We start from the raw sequence: 17,727 nt of genomic DNA on the forward strand, positions 1-17,727 counted from the left end.
GACTGATCTGCCATGTTTGAATGGCTGCCTATATGCTCACATTTCGACGCCAGCATTCTAAGCCCGGCACATTTCCCAGCGTCGATTCCCTCGAAAATGCGTACGACTGTGTTAGCATCGGGCATTTTATTCAAAATATTGCAACCGAAAATTATAAGTATTAATGCTATAGCATTTAAGTTGTCGCCTGACAAAAAACATCCGGTTTCTCCGCAACAAGATCCCCTGATTGGTCGAGAAAATCGGGACATCATCAGCACCGCTAGATTTGAAAATCTGAGGACCAGATTGTCTAAGTACTTTCCATTGGATTATCATATGAGATTATTCTAACCCGACCCACTCTTACACTTTAATCCACCGACTATTTCATCTTAATCCATTCACTAATTCCGACTCGTCCTCATTAATTCACCCACTGATCACAAATAACCAGCCTTAATCTGCCCACCACCTCCCACTAATGCACCTTAATTCATTTTCATGGGCACGCTTACTTAAAAAATTTAGGGGGCCCTTTGAAATACTTGGCAAGTTTCAAACGCTATTGTATTTCTATTCACGAACGTAGTTGAGAAGACCACAAGTTTATTCTTTTTTGTCACAGCCGTTCAACTTTAACTTACGAACTTTTCCTCGTGCCAATAAGAGCGCACTTCACTTATAGAAATGCCTCCAGCCGTTGCTATGCACTGTGCGATGTCAGTGCACGTTAAAGAACCCCAGGTGGCCGAAATTTCCGGAGCCCTTCACTACGGCGTCCCTCGTAGTCCGAGTCGCTTTGGGACGTTAAACCGTCATACACTATAAACCAAACCAAACAGCCTTTGCTGTACGGGATTTGCGCTTGTCAAATAGTGTGCGCAGCAAGCAGTGTGCTGCTCAGCACCATGCCTTCCTATGCTAGGCTGGCTTCCAAAGATGGGCAAATAAAGAAAAGTTTTTTCGAGTAGCAAGCTGCTGTCGCTTACCACACCGACAATAAAATCCGGTTGTTTTCTGCCTGCTATGCTTCAGCACTGCAGGTGGAGGCACGTTTTTTCTGTTTTAGTTTCAAGACCTCCACATCCCGAATGTTTTAAGCACAAAGCAGTCGTGCGCTTTTTTACTTTTCGTCCCACTGTCACGCTTAAAGCTATATTTTGTTTCTGAACAAACTTGCATTCTGTAACGCGACTATAATAAATATAAAGAAGGAAAACCTTAAGATATCACTTTCTATACATTATACAGAGAATTTTTTTTCAATTTTTATTTCAAAATCTAAAAAAGATCGGTGAGGTCGGTGCAGGTGGATTGAGGTCGGTGCAGCAAGGAGAACATTATACGTACTAGAGCTCGATAATTAGACGAATAAATTACTAAGGTTACGTAATCAACTTTTTTTTATTTAGACTTGGGGGGCGGGGGGGCCAAGATTAAACTACGAAACTAAAGGTCGTCAACACTGAAGGTAAGCCCAGTTTTTTAATTCTTTTAAATCTAATTGCGGTTCTAAATATCGAACGTCAAAAATATGCATATCAGAGCTCGTTGTGTTAGCTTTCAAGCATTACATATTTTCATCTAATATACAAACGGCGTGAGTATTTGATGCATCACAAATGCGAGCGACGCCATTTCATAAATATGCAATGCGGTAAAGCCAACTCAACGAGCTTTCAAACGCGTATTTTTGACGTACGATATTTCAAAGCACATTGCCGATTAAGAAATTTGAGCAACAGGGCTGACCTTCCATGTTGACGACCCTCAGTTTTGCAGTATAATCTTACCCCTTTAATCAAACATAAAAGTTGATTTGTTAACTTTAGTTAAATATTGACCCGTATCAGAATATCACCTTTCTGAGAAATTCATCTGCACAGACCACACCGATGTATGCTTCACAGTTTTCAAAATAAAAATCTAAAAATGTTAAAAAAAGTCGCCCTGTATAACATCTCAAGGGCGCATCAACACTCATGATGTGCGGGAGCGATAGCAGTACATGAGTGCGACATAGTACGTGTGTGGCGACTTTCAACGACGCACACGGTCATGAGAGCTCCTGCTAGCGTTTCTAAAAATAACTCACCACGGTAAAACTCAACTGCACACATGGAGCACAAAGTAATAACTGACTCATGGTTGTCCCTGTGTGAATATGCAAGCCATAGCTTTAGTCGTTGAGATCCCGCTGGTAAAGGGTGCATTGAGCGCGGATGGTCACGGCCGGTAGACTAATGAAAGCTCTTCCTTGTGGCCGGACTAAATTTTTGACCCGAGTATGTTTACGTATGTTTACTTCCGACCGACTTGCGCTACCACAGGGTAGATAAACGTATGAAACGGGCTCCTCATTTCGACCAAAACGAGCAAAGCTTCCGGTGCGTACCGTAATTTGAAAACAACACCTGTGAATCTTTGTTTCAAAAAATATGGCAAAAAGCAGAAGTTGTATACGTGTCGGTACGCTTCCCTATGGCTGGCATTGAAGTTGGCCTACACTGAAACGTTCGCGCACAGCATAATAAAATAATAAACATGATACTGACGCATCACTTGCACCCCACACGTTGTTTGTCCCCGCTGAGTGGAATAGCAGAACGCCAGTGCGCTTCTGTGTTTCACCCTTCACATCAAGTACAGCCTCCTATACAGATGTGTTTACCCAACGCCGGGCACTAAGCCAAGTTTTCTCGACCAAGCTATCATGACAGGCTTAGATGCGGGGCACGTAAGAGATGGCGCTGTGCATTTTGCATTTCGAATCGTCCCAGGAGTCAAATTAATATGGCTTAAAACATGACAAATAGCCTGGAATGGGGAAAAAATAGAGAGCATAGATTTAAAGCAAGAACCAAAAAATTGAGGGACGACCAAGTGAATTGATGCGGAGGAAATGCGAGAGCATTCTCATAAACGTTCTCTTGTGCTATCAGTCACATATTCACTAAGCCATTATTATTACTTGAATCCACTCACTTAACTGAAGTGTCGTTGCCAAGTTGCTAGTGCCGGCATCTCATAAGAGCCGGTGTTTTCAATGCAGCGAGTTTTTTTCTATAGCCGGTGTGCCATTATATACTGCTTCAGGTGTTACTGAAGGCATAGTGCTCGGACCCTTGCTTTTTCTCATTTACATTAAATGCCTTCCCTCTAACGTTGCATTTAACATCCGATTATTTGCCAACGATTGCGTAATTTACTGCTCAATTTTTTTCAAGAACTGACGCCGACACCCTTCAACAAGATCTAACCGGAATCATCGCATCCACATTCACTCTAAATATGTTATTTTCAGCTCTGAAGTGTCTTCCTTTCTTATCTGTAAGTATTTGGGCATTACTTTAACTCATAACCCTAACATGGTTTTCACATATCACGAACATCGCTAACACGAACATTGCCTGCCCTCCCGCCCACCCACTTGCCTGTCTGCCCGCCTGCCTGCCCGCCTGCCTCTCTATCTGCCTGTCCGTCTGTCTGCGTGTCCGTATGCCTGTACATCCGTCAAAAGGCACTGTGGTGTCTTGCGCAATCATTTCCGCGCCGTGAGGGAAGTGGTAAAAGTTGTAGTTAAAGAATAAAGAGAGACAGAGGTGCCGTGTTGGAGTGCTGCAAAATAATTTCGATCACCTGGAGATGTTTAGCGAACACTTGAATCGCACACCACCCGGTCATGGGCTCTGCCTTCGTTGAAACGCGGCCACCACGGGTGGGAGTGGCGCCCTTAGACTCGGCAGCAGTGTGTGTGTTTAAGCGGCAGTACGAACAAAGAAAAGGAGGCTACTAATAAAAGAGAAGTGAAAGAATCGATAGGTCGAGAGGCACAATAGCGGTCGCAGACACTGCATGTTCAAGAAATTTAGGCTTTTCGCCCGTCAGGTATTGAGCGTACGGGATCCTACGACACCTGCGACCTTGCTGCGTAAAGCAGGAGCGAACTCGTATGCAAAGCAGGTGCTGTCGGTAATACAGAAAGGGAAAAGTTACCAAGTGGCTCCCAACGTTTTATTCCGTCACCGAGTAGAGGTTCAGTGTCCAGTTCGTCATTCGCTTCATGCTTCCTTTTACTTTCCATCTGTTTTAAGAGCTCTACCGACTGCAAGTGCACCGGCTTCTGCCCGGAACCACGAGGAGCACTATTCCTTAAAAGGACACTGAAGACGCAGTAAAATTGCCCTGTATCTGTAGATAACGGCATTCTAATTACTACGAGACATGTCCATTGAGAACGGAACTTTACTAATCTAGAAAATATAAAAATTTTAAATACAAGTATCACTGCACCTGGCGATTTTCACAAGCAAACTGCGATGACATCAGTGGTTCTTGTTGTTTTTGTGGATCTCTGAGGCTAAGCCATACGGCCATTTTCTTCCACTCTGTAATCACGGAGTCACTTTCATCAACGATGTCACGAGGCGGAGTCAAGCGGCGGGAATATCTTTCTTTTTGGATTCAGTTTCGTCAACCATGACCGAACAAACGTCAAAAGAATCAAAGCGAGCCAGTCAACAGATTTTTATAAAAAAAAATGATTGAACGAAGTTGTCTACAGCTCCCCTATGAAGTGAGAAGCATCTGGGTGAACACATCATAACCACGAGCTTTAAGGTCAGGAATCTGCCCTCAGTACATGTTTTGTTTCCGAACGCTATAGTGCCTCTCGCCTGGACGACTTTTAGCGTTGTTCCTTTAATTAATTACAATCAACGTTACTTGACAGCTGAGAACATGAAGTGCTGCTCCGTCTGACAAGCTGTTTCTCTCCGGTAATTGATGTGTCGTTCGTTATTTTGGTCGCTGTACTTGCTTTTTTTTTATTTTTCTCTTTGCACTGTGGGAACCTCGGTGCTCTTGCTGTTTTCTTTATACTCATCTCCCTCTTCCTATCGTCTGCTTTTTTGTCATTTGCTTTTTTACAGCACTTCTCTTTCTGCGTGCTCCCCATTCTTCTTCCTTCTGAGAAAGTATGACGTTCTGACCTATTACGTGGCGGTTGTCAGACTCTCGCACTGGTAGTAATAAAGATAACGCTGCTACTTATATTAATATTTTTTTAATAATGCCAAAAATTTGTGGCAGTGTAGTGCAAGATATACGCAGCTCAGAGCTGTATAACCGCAACAAAAAGTACCGTGCTGTTTCTGCCGCTTCACCGCGACAACTTCGTCACATGATTGGTTTGGTTTGCGGGGGTTTAACGTCCCAAGAGGGACGCGTAAAGAAGGGCTCCGGTAATTTCGACCACCTGGGGTTCTTTATCGTGCACTGACATTGCATGAGCCTCTAGAATTCCGCCTAGAGGCCCGTCTACTGTGCGATGTCAGTGCACGTTTGGGTGCAAGAGTAGCGTATTTATGAGAAGTTTTTAAGGCATTAGTCGTCGGGGGGCGAATACACACACACACGCATACATACATACATACATACATACATACATACATACATACATACATACATACATACATACATACATACATACATACATACATACATACATACATACATACATACATACATACATACATACATACATACATACATACATACATACATACATACATACATACATACATACATACATACATACATACATACATACATACATACATACATACATACATACATACATACATACATACATACATACATACATACATACATACATACATACATACATACATACATACATACATACATACATACATACATACATACATACATACATACATACATACATACATACATACATACATACATACATACATACATACATACATACGTACGTACGTACGTACGTACACACGCAAAGAAACGGTCAGATGCAGACAAACTCATCGCTCGCACAGGTAGACATTCTTGCAAAAGTTGACCCCACCAATCGAACTGCATACAAGGGGTTCTAGAGCCTGAATACTGAAGAGTAGTTTTATCAACAACGTACAGAAACGCATTAGTCAAAACAAGTCTACTTGCGCTCGATGTAAAGTGGCATTGATTCAGCCCATGCATGGTGGAGCACCTCAAACATTTCAAGGAAACTTACGGTTGAGATGCAGAACGAGCAGACGTAGAACAGATCCAGGCATAGCTTCGGAGTCCAAGCCGTACACCAGCTGCCAATGCGAACCAGGTGGCATTCGTCCACTACCAGAGCAGCACATGTCCCAGCACACGTAATCTGCGGTGCGTAGTAGGATTCGAGAAGAATTCAACGTCAGTCTTCAGGTCACGTACCGTGATCTTCGGCCTTTAAAGTTATTTTAATTACCGAACATTCATTTCCTAGGCGTGTCCCTGAAAACTCTGACGATTCTGAATGATGGAAGGCGACACAAAGACGCTGTCAGAAAAAAAAAAGCCTAAGTGTTTTATGTGTACATGTCAATATATTTTGGTTGGTTTCAACATATTAGGTTTGTTGGTTTATGGGGTTTAACGTCCCAAAGCGACTCAGGCTATAAGAGACACCGTAGTGAATGGCTCCGGAAATTTCGACCACCTGGGGTTCTTTAACGTTCACTGACATCGCACAGTGCACGGGCCTCTAGAATTTCGCCTCCAGAGAAATTTGACCGCCGCGGCCGGGATCAAACCCGCGTCTTTCGGGTCAGCAGCCGAGTGCCATAACCGCTGGGCCACCGCGGCGGCGGTTTCGACATATTACGTTATAAAGAGTGTTTTAACTACTCTGCTGCTCCGACACTATTTTTTAATATGGTTATCGTTCGCATGAGCGATCACCAGATGTACACAACCTTGCAACCACAGCACACTTTACATGGCTTCAAGCTAGGAACATCCCCATTCAGAAAGACCCCACCGAGCAACACACATTAATGTTTTGTCGACGACTCCACATCTCTTTCGAATTGAAAATGATCGCACAATCTACGCACAACTCCAAATGAGCCATTTTTAATATTTTATCAGAAATATGAATGCGACGCTTTAAACTGCATACAGTCACCCGTTTCCTCAAAACTGTCACAACGTTAACTAGTCCCCCCCCCCCCCCCCCCCCGTCTGTCTTTCTGAACGAGCCGTTCTTCAATCATTTCGATGTACACATCTCTCTCGTATCGCAGACGTCTGCGTTCCTGCAGCCAACGACAATCGCCAAGTTTTTAGTTCCGTACTCGTCGTTTCAGTACAGTAATCGTCGCTGTTTGTATCCGTGTGACTTATATGCACTGAGATTGCGATGTGCATGGCATAGTATGTGCTCGTCGATGTCCTCCAACCAATGTTTTCTTATCCTTGAGAACCGTCACTTTACCCTTGGCGCGTTCTCCAAGTGGTCTCCTTTAGTGCCTAACGCTCTCCCTCTTCTCATAGTCGACAGACAGTCGCTGCTGTCTGGCCCGCGTTTGCAGTTGGACTCGCAACTACTCTTCCCTGCAACCAATAAGTCCAAGAAATGCCACTCTTCTTTTTTAAATGTCAGCCGATTTGCGTAAGGAGCGATGACCCGAAAAAAAAACGCATCGAACAGCCGCTTCCAAAGGTTTCAGTTTATGGGTTTAAAACATCGTTGAACTCTCAGTGATAGTGACTGTGCGCAGCAATGTCGGACTTCTGAGATTATGTTAAAGGGGTGTCTTTTTTAGGAGCGGGAAGATACGCGAATACATGAGTGATGTACGACAAGCTCAGGCTCAAAAGATTTCGTCGCCCTTCTAGAAGAGGCTCTAAACAGTAAGCATGAAGGTGTTCGAGGTAAGAGGTTCAGAAAGCATCGAAAGCATCTGCGCCGACTTCGTCAGCTTATTTTCTTCGGACTGGGCAATGCAAATGATTTTTTTGGCAGCTTTTGCGACTTGACGAGCCACCACCGTCAACCGCTTCCCTTCTCTCAGCTGAACATCATGCTCGGAGTCCTACGCCGCCTTTGCAGCTTTACGTGCTGCCGCCCTTGAAGCTTTACGTGACGCCGCCTTCAGCTTCTTCACTCTTTCGCGCGGGGGAGTGCTCTCAGCACCCCTCGCTGTTCACTCTGCTTGACGCTTCGTCATGTTAACCCGTTTTCTTTTGCCGCTTTCGTTGTGTGCGGCCATATAAAGCTGTTGTTGCCTACATACGACCTTTTGTACTCTGGCGTCAAAGCCTAGAAAGCGTGTCCGGTTAGAATGTGCTTCTTACGTCTTGACTCATCCGGCTTTATTGATTTACAAGCCAACAAGCAGCGTCGAGAGACTATGTAACAATTACAACACACCTAGAGCAAGCCCTTGCAACATAGCTGAGTGGGGTGAGTCATCGGGAAGCGAAGCTGCTCGCTTTGACCAAGCGTTGGCTCGAATTGCGCTCGGAGCGTTGCTTAATTATTTGCTTGTCCATCCGATCCACGAATGCAGCACTGACACATGTTATCCCCTCGGCCTTGGATGACATACACTTCAGATAATACGCGGCTGCATGCGGTGCTAGCTTGAACGTCGATTAGCAGCACGTGGCAATACCACTACTCTGAAGCGAGCAGCGCAACCGCAAAAAAAAATGTCAAGTGTATTTCATCCTAGGCCGAGCAGATAATACATGCACCAGCATTCCATTCGTAGACATCCTGGATAAGGAAATAGTCTGGCTGCCTTCATTCGATGCATGTCTTTGTCTCGCGGAATTTCGATGTGCAGGTAGAGATATAGTATGGTGTTAGTGTGACCAAGTGTGACGAGATCAAGGGATTCGGATTCGTTAAGTAAGGCTACAAGTATCGTAGTTCTGTTGTACTTCCATGCAATAAAAAAAAATGTTTAACAGGTAACAGCTTGCACACGCGCGTTTATGATCTGGCACCTCAAGCTCTAAAAGATCTTTCAATTTATTGTTTTTGCGGGGTCATATAGAGGGTGTTCCACCTAAGGCTTTACGCATTTTTTTTAAATAGGCTTTTGAGTTAGAGCTTTTCGGCATAGCATTGTAAGCGGTGAGGTACATCAGAATATAGCGACGACGTGCTAGCTAGCATTGAGCAGTTAACTTTTCAACTACTACTTTTAAGCTCCTTAATTACTGAGATGCGTGTTGCCCATCGTGAGTAATATCCACATCAGTTTTTACTATTCTGAAAGTGCGGTTACCCTCCGCACTGTGACTCGATAAATTTCGACGAGTTACGTGCACAGGAGAGCATGCTTTGTCTGCAAGCTTTTCGAAAGCACATGTATTTTGGCACGGCGTAACCAAACTTTGTTCGGCCACAGCGTCGAGGGTGACCACTTTTTTGAAATTCTAAAATCTGATATGGATATCACTTACGGTGGGCTACACGCCTCTAAATAATTAAGAAGCCTAACAGTAAAAGCTAACATTTTAAAAGTTAACTTTTCAATATTAGTAAACAAGCCTGTTAGTCAGCAGATCTTACCTATACTCTGATGGACTACGCCGCTGACAACGCTATGCCGAAAAAAGCGCTCTTCAAACTCAAAAAGCCTATTTTCAAAAAATGTATAAAGTCTTAGGTGAAAAACCCGGTATATATTTTTAGCAAAGCTTGGTGCTGGTCCCGTTCGTTAAACATATTTTTGAAATAATAAATTTTTTGACACGGACGATAAGATCTTTGTTCTTAGTCGGCGCCTGTGTTGCTCAATTAGCGCTATTTGCATTGAGCCATATAGTAACTCATCCACCGCGACAGATTGCAAGAGGTGAGATTATGAATTCCACTGGCAGAGTGCGGCCAAGAACAGCGCATGGAAAATAGTATAGCTTGTAATATAGAAAGAAAATAGCTTAGAATTGCAAAGGAATGAAAGGTTTTAGCAACGTATACTATAAAGAGATCAGAAATAGTTCATAGGTATAAGACAAATAGCTTAGAATACCTTATAACTCAGGACGTCACTCTAATGACGAAATTACGACTCGGAATAGGGCATATGTTAGATAAGGCTTCCTCATCTCGTCTACTCCTTCACATGGAGTTGTTCTTTAACTAATTGAGCGCTTAAACTTGTTAGGCAAGGCGTCTCCAGCCGCTTCCCCGATTCAAATGGCACGCCAATGATATCCGTCCATCCAGGTATGTAAGATCCCCTGAATGAACTTTAGCGCATGGCAGAGCCAATTAGAGATCGACTGGAGGGGACTATGGTGTGCTCCACCTGGCTGATGCATAATGACAGTGAAGCTCCATTCCACATCCCTCGCATTCTGGCTTTTTCTTCGAAGCATATACGACCCGGCTCACAGCGCCTCAAGCAAGCTGTGCACACCCAAACACTACTGTTTTAGAACATCACAGCAGCACTCCTATGCGCGGAGCTGTTTCGTTGATGACTCCGCTAGTGATGAGTTAATAAACCGACTCGACCCTACCAGAATCCTGACTCTGAAGCCAAGCAATCTCAATATAAGAGTACGACAGAGTCGGTCCCAAAATACGACAAAAAATTTGTTCGCCTTGTCGTTACTACAGATTTTTCTCTAGTATTCCGAAGCTTTCTGTTGTCGCGACATAACTGACAGTGTCTTTACGACAAGCAACTGCACAATCGTACAGAAAATCTTGTTGTTGCTACAAGAATTTCTGCCGTCAGGTTCCGAAATACTGCCGAAAAATCTGTTGTGTTTCTCGGTACGAATGGAAGAGTAGAGTATTCTCATATTCACTGTAGTTGGAAAAATATGTAGGCATGCACATAGTTCTCTAAGAATCACGAGAATGCTCAAACATGTCGACGCAAATGGCGACTATGAGCCTCGTACTCGCAAAAACAGGTCGGCAGCTCTATTGCAACCGGCTGCAGAACACTATACCGGAGCGGTATTTTGTGTCAAGAGCACGTCACACTGCAGCTGCGATAAACTTCTTTTTATCGAAGCGTTCTTTTTGCCCTCTTGAAACATGAGCCGCACATGCACGCAGGCGTAAACAGACATACAAGGGAGCAAAAAATACGTCCGAAAGTTCAGCACCCATAACCCGAGTCTCTGATTATTTTGGCGACGCTCCACAGACACTCCTTTTTTATTCATTGCCGCTCTGCAGAAAACGACGGACGGCTTTGGTTAGTCAGTCTTCAAAACGCTGAGTTCTCTTGTCATACCAGTTGCGAACACATTTGAAATCCGGTAGTCCGATTGGGCCAAAACTAGACGTTAGCAGAGCGTCGCGACGTCTGTAGGCAGTAATATAAACTGTATACAAGCTACAAACTCCGAGATGGTTGACAACCGCGATGGCGCCTGGTAATAAAATCAGGGTGAAGTAGATGAAGTAGATGCGAGAACAAAAATTCATATATTTCATAGAGCACAAACACGTCTGAAGTTAATGACGATAGACAGCGAAAGTGGAGAACTGTTCTGATAAGTAACAGCTTCCTAGAGGTGTAGGACAGACTTGATTGTACGAAGTCGATTATTATGTTAATTTTCAGTGAAACTCCAGTAACCAGCAGGCTTCGCTAGAAGTTTGTTACTTTCGAACTAACATGTCGTTGGCTTAAGCCTCAACGAAATGCAAGAACGGCGATCTTTTTAATTATAGTTGGACCGCGTATATTCCCCTAGCTTTCGCTACCGTAGCTTCGATGAAAGTAAGATGAAGCTGCGTAAAGACGTGCTCCACACAGACGAAGGGTGACAATACTGCAACCTCCTAGGCGTTACCTTGATAACCTGTCTTCAATTACTTAAATGCGAGCGGTCTTAAAATTTGGAATGGTGGAAATTTAGCTAAATCTTATTTTTGTTCCATATCTTTTTTTTTTTCCTTTCTGCGGGCGTAGATGCATACTTGCACATTAATCATTCTGCTCCCATGCTCGTCACATTCGCGACGTCTTACCAGATATGCTATGTCCATGAGGCTGTAGATGGCTGGCTTTCTCGATGGCGACTTCTTTGACTTTAGGAGTTCCACGCCGCCCAGAAGCGCACAGCCAAGAGTTGCAAATTTCAGAGTATCCGATATGTACAGGAATTCCATGGTGTCTCACTAAAGTGCAGAAAGAAATGGCATTTATGAGTGTATCAAGTGCTGTCCCAAATTGTGGATCAAGGGCAACCACTGCATTCAGTTTGCTGATAACCTAGTAGCTGGCGAAAACATAATTTATTTATCTATATAATTTATTTATTATCTATCACTTATTTATTATCCGTACCTAAATACCCCAGAAAGCGATATTGCAGGCGATATGGGCTGAATGTTCAAATGAAGTAAGGTTCGATGGTAGCCTTCAGCTTCAGTAGATCGGAATGGTGCACATAGTCGATTGGATGTTTTTTTGTTTTTTTTCCGGACGCGAGCAGTTTTCGTGAAACATGCATGAAGATGAGTTGTCTGTGCAGGAGTAGGGTAAACGGCTTTGGGATGGCTGGTGCGGTCTGACAGCCGATAAGCTGGCAAAATGACTGAAACATCAAGTGATACATGGTAAAGTTTGTGAAAGGGGCAAAGCCTAAAAACGCAACGTTTCAGTTAGAGATTAGTAAAGTCAGCCTGTGATTTCAGGGCAGTGACGCTGGAGTGATAAGAATAGCCCAAAAGAAATAAATCTGGCTGAATGCACGATTTTCAACTTTTTTCGAGGGTGTTGGAAAGCTTAGATTCATGAGGGTCCCAGACTGAGCATGCGTATTATAATTTAGAATGGACAAATGTCAGTTAAGCTAACGTTTTAACCGAGACAGAGGCGAGTCACAAATTTCTACGCAGGTAACCAAGAGTGCGATTGGCTTCGTTAGTAATGTTCGTTGTTACATGTGTAGACCAAGTTTGCTAGAAACGGTGACTCTGAGGTATATATATTACTGAATAAATTATATTTCCGAGCCACATATGACATACTTGGAGGACTGATAGTGTTGGCATCGATGAAAAAAGAGCAATGACGTCTTATTGGCGTTTAAGGACATTGATCATTTATGCCGCCGTGCCTCAACACGTTTAAGGTCATATTGAAGTATACGAGAGCCAACTGTTAATGATGGGACGGTCGATTATGCAGTCGTTTGAGAATAGGTGGATATCAGAAGCGGTATTATTGGACAGGTCACTAAGGTAGATTCGAAAGAGGAAGGGTCCGAGTACAGTGCTTGGAAGACACTGGAGAGGACCGAAAAGCAAGTGAATGCGTGTCTTTTAGTGTACACAAATTATTTTCGGTTATTAAGGGAATTGCATATTCAGTCTGATAAAAGGGGCTAATTAGTGACTTTCGAATTTTAAGTAGAGTCGTTTATTGAGAACTTTACGAAAGGCTTTTCGAAATCCGAGAAAAGAGCATCTACTGGAATTTTTAAATACGGTTTAGAACTTGTGTCGTTAATTAATAAAGCTACTTGAGTATCACATGCGAGCCCTTTGCGAAAGCCGTGCTGGTTAGCATGAAAAATTGTATACATGTTAGGAATTTTAATATGTGAATAACAGCACTTTTTTTCTGTTAGCTTCCAACCAACGCTCGTTAGTGGAATGATAGAAGACCCTATTCCGGAACTGAAACAACTTTTCCTACTTTCCACTCTTCCGGCACCACTCCTGAAGGCAATGATTACTAAAAAAATATGGTTTAAATTACGCTGACAGCATTTTTTTGCATGTTTTAGTGCTTATGAGCTGACGCCACGAACACCTAATGAAGGTGTAAGGTTTAGCGAGCCAATTATTTCCACGACACAGGAAGAATTAAAAGTGATGTCAGACATAACTGCGTGATCGTAGTGAAGAAAATCGGGTAAAGTGTTAGCGGGTTCTTGCAAGAATATAGAGCTGAATGTGGGGTTAAGCGCTTCGGCTGTTTCACTGTCAGGAATCGGCAAGTTCTGATGATAAAACATTTCTTCTAATGGCAGCGAACGTTTGGCGTAAATCGTGCTTCAGATTTTTTTAAAGTGATTTTTTTATCATGGTTGGCAGACCTCATTAATAGAGAAACGCTTTGTTTTGTTAGCAAGTGATTTTAACTTCTTTTCTGCAGCTTAATACGTCTGCCATGAGAATTGGTTGTTCGTCTAGCAGAGCGAAAGGGCCTTTTCATTTTGTTAAGACGTTTCAGCGAGGTGTCGAACCATGGCAATGACTGCTTTTCGCTTACAGTGATAGTGAGTATCTATGTTAGTATCAACTCACGCATTTTGTTTTTGAAAATAAACCAGTTCGTTTCAACAGGTTTCGAACAGTCCTAAGAAGCCAGACGCAAAATTCTTCGAGTGCAGTGCTTTGTCGTATAGTGTTATTCCTTTGTCGTATAGTGTTATTGTTTTCGTTATAACTTTTAAGTCACGGCGTAGACCCCATATGTTCGCAGTACTGTATGTAATATTAAGGCACAAGCTGATCACTGGCTCCTATTCTCAAGCTGCCGAGTTTTGCCATGATACATGTCTAGTATCCCCACGAGCGCGACAGAAAGAAAAACATACAAAGAGGTAATTACTTTCAAATAAGGTTTTGCTCAGAATATTGTTTAGTTGCTGCGTACGGGGCATATTCTTAAGTGCAAAAGCTAAACCCGGAATGAGTGACAGGAAACAGTGGAGGACTCAGAATTAATTTCGGGCCCTTGGAGCTCTCTTTAAGCGCACCAAAAATCGCAGTACACAGAAAAGGCTTTGCCTTTTGTCTCTGAAGAGATGCGGTGTCGCGGCAGTGATTCGGGGCCGTGAATTCATACCCCTAAACTCAGTGAGCCACCCATCCATCCCGTAGAGTATTAACCCTCGAGCATTACATTGTTGGGGGTGCATATGAAACATTGTATTTGAAACCTTCAACAACTAGAGTAACAAGGCATTGCCATCCGCATAAATTATCTCCTTTGTTTGTCCGCACCAATAACTTTAAATACTCTTTCTTTCCTCGAACTATAGCAGAATGAAACAACCTACCCCCTCATGTGTTTGTATCCGAAAACGTGCTTTCCGTCATTGAACAAGTACTTGACCGTTAACCATTGTCTGTTGTTTGTTGCGACTTGTTTTATTTTCATGCTCCGTATTTACTACATCGCATCTACTGAATTCTGCTGTTGGCGTCGTCTTCTGCTGGTCGTCGGAGTTCTCTGTATGTTTATCCCACTCCTGCTTGGGCCTTAACGGCCTGCAGTATTGTATAAATAAATAAAAATAAAATAAATATTAGCGCTGGGCCGCCGGTATGTGTGTTGTGTGTAGGCACACGATTAGCTGCGAAGCCACGGCTTAAACCACATTATAAGCCACGTACCCAACCGTGCCTGGTAAGTTTCTGTATTCTATCTCTCTTTTCTTCATCTCCGCTCCTCTCACCCTGCTGTCACGGCTCGATGAAGATCAGTGTTATGTAAAGGCTCCTTTTTGATTTTATTCTATTTTTACTCGCTTTCTTTTTTAATTGGCTTAGGCGACGCCACGGCCCGCTTTCTCTCCCCATCTTTATGAAAAGCAAATAGTCCGGAACTCTTGTCTTTCCTGGAGTTAACAAAATGAGTTAACAAAATGCTTAGCCAGCGCGTTCTTCTTCCGTTCTTATTCAAAAGCCGAGAAATCTAAGACATAAAATTCTGTTGATAGAAACCACTGCCACATGAAGAGAATGGTTTCACGCGGCAGCCACCTTTTTTATTCATTTAACCCCTCTCCTCCCTTTTTCTTTATTCTTTTTGCCTGCACAACTCCCTTTATGTCCTGAGGCGATAAATCATCATCATCAGCCTGACTACACCCACTGCAGGGCAAAGGCCTCTCCCATGTCTCTCCAATTAACCCTGTCCTTTGTCAGTTGCCGCCACTGTATCCCCGCAAACTTCTTAATCTCATCCGCCCACCTAACTTTCTGCCGTCCCCTACTACGTTTGCTTTCTCTTGGAATCCACTCCGTTACCCTTAAGGGCCAGCGGTTATCTTGCCTTCGCATTACATGCCCTGCCCAAGCCCATTTCTTCCTCTTGATTGAGTACCAGAAGCTTGGAAGAACGCTAACATTCTCTTAATTCTTAAGAAAGGAGACGTCAAGGACTTGAAGAATTACAGACCAATCAGCTTATTGGCCGTTGGCTACAAGGTATTTACTAAGGTAATCGCTAATAGAGTCAGGACAACCTTGGACTTTAGTCAACCAAATGATCAGGCAGGTTTTCGTAAAGGATACTCGACAATAGACCACATTCACACTATCAATCAGGTGATATAGAAATGCGCAGAATATAACCAACCCCTATATATAGCCTTCATTGATTACGAGAAAGCATTTGATTCAGTGGAAACCTCAGCTGTCATGCAGGCATTGCGGAATCAGGGTGTAGAAGAGTGTCTTGTGAAAATATTGAAAGATATTTATAACGATTGCACAGCTACTATAGTTCTCCATAAACTCAGCAATAAAATTCCAATACGCAAAGGTGTCAGGCAAGGAGACATGATCTCGCCAATGCTCTTCACTGCCTGCTTACAGGAGGTATTCCGGGGACTGGAATGGGAACAGTTGGGGATAAGAGTTAATAGAGAATACCTGAGTAATTTGCGATTCGCTGATGACATTGCCTTGCTAAGCCACTCAGGACAAGAACCACAAAGCATGTTCAATCAGTTAGACAGGCAGAGCAGAACGGTGGGGCTAAGAATTAACATGCAGAAAACCAAAGTAATGTTCAACAGCCTAGCAAGGGAACAGCAGTTCGCAATTGGTAGCGAGGTGCTGGAGGTAGTAAGAGAATATGTCTACTTAGGGCAGGTAGTGACCGCAGATCCGGATCATGAGAGGGAAATAACTAGAAGAATAAGAATGGGGTGGAGCGCATATGGTAGGTTCTCTCAGATCATGAATGGTAGCTTACCAATATCCCTGAAGAGAAAAGTATACAACAGCTGTATCTTACCGGTACTCACCTATGGGGCAGAAACGTGGAGGCTAACAAAGAGGGTTCAGCTTAAGTTAAGAACAACGCAGCGAGCTATGGAAAGGAAAATGATAGGTGTAACGTTAAGAGATAGGAAGAGGGCGGAGTGGGTGAGGGAACAAACGCGGGTTAATGACATCATAGAGGCGATAAATAACATTGTAAAAAAAAAGAACACTGCGTGTAAGCACTTCATGTACCCAAATGGAAAAATCTAGTGGCTATGAGGTCGAAACTTGATTTACGTCCCGAATATTTGATTAAAAAATATCGAATGCCGTGGACTTTGAAACTCTACAATTTTTTTTTTTTACTTTTCATCTTCATATTACGCAAAACTCTTCGATGCTCGTTCGGTTCCATAGCCTGACCTGCTAGTAGCGGGAACAATTCATCGATTTTGTTTATACAACTAAATCTCCGCGGTGAGTACGGATGCTAAAATTACTTAAATTACACCTGCTAGGCGTTTCATGCAGATGAAGTAATCTTAAATTTGATTCTGCTTTGCGTCTTTATTTCTTCGAAAAAAGATTTTCAAGCTGAAGTAAGTGAGCGGAAATTCACGCACAAACTCATGAAAAGTTCACGCATAGAAATGAACATGGACGAGGCGGGTAATGCGACTGGAAAATAAGCAATATGGTCCCTTGGGACAACGGAAAAGATTTCCAAGAGGAAGCTAGCGCTGCATGAAATCGCAGAGCGTCAGGCTGGCGGACGAGAATAGCAGGTTTGCGGAAATAACTAACCGCAGCTGGCACATGACAGGATTAATTTGGAGGGATACAGGAGAGACGTCTGTCCTCCACTAAGTGATAGTTAAGCTGATGATGAGAACTACGACGCACGTGTTCAAAAGTTAACAAACGGTAAAGCTGCTAAATTCAACTTCATTCAC

The 17,727-nt window shown here is 43.2% G+C and overlaps 1 protein-coding gene across 3 annotated transcripts in view; it reads right to left on the reverse strand.

Moving 5' to 3' along the window:
- Window positions 1-17,727, reverse strand: part of LOC149359417 (multidrug resistance protein mrp-7-like) — a 73,129-nt gene that overhangs the window by 54,178 nt on the left and 1,224 nt on the right. For all 3 annotated transcript variants that reach the window (XR_016288777.1, XM_089571623.1, XM_089571622.1), the window contains exons 2-3: window positions 11,792-11,941; window positions 6,038-6,172 (exon numbers count right to left, since the gene is read on the reverse strand). Coding sequence is in view for 2 of the 3 variants with exons in the window: in XM_089571623.1 (XP_089427749.1) it covers window positions 6,038-6,172; window positions 11,792-11,932 (276 nt within the window). In the remaining variant the exon portion in view is untranslated. The remainder of the gene's footprint in view (window positions 1-6,037; window positions 6,173-11,791; window positions 11,942-17,727) is intronic.

Source organism: Amblyomma mixtum, chromosome 2 (assembly GCF_055824585.1).
Source record: "Amblyomma mixtum isolate Tamu chromosome 2, ASM5582458v1, whole genome shotgun sequence".
In the NCBI taxonomy this organism is placed as follows: domain Eukaryota; kingdom Metazoa; phylum Arthropoda; class Arachnida; order Ixodida; family Ixodidae; genus Amblyomma; species Amblyomma mixtum.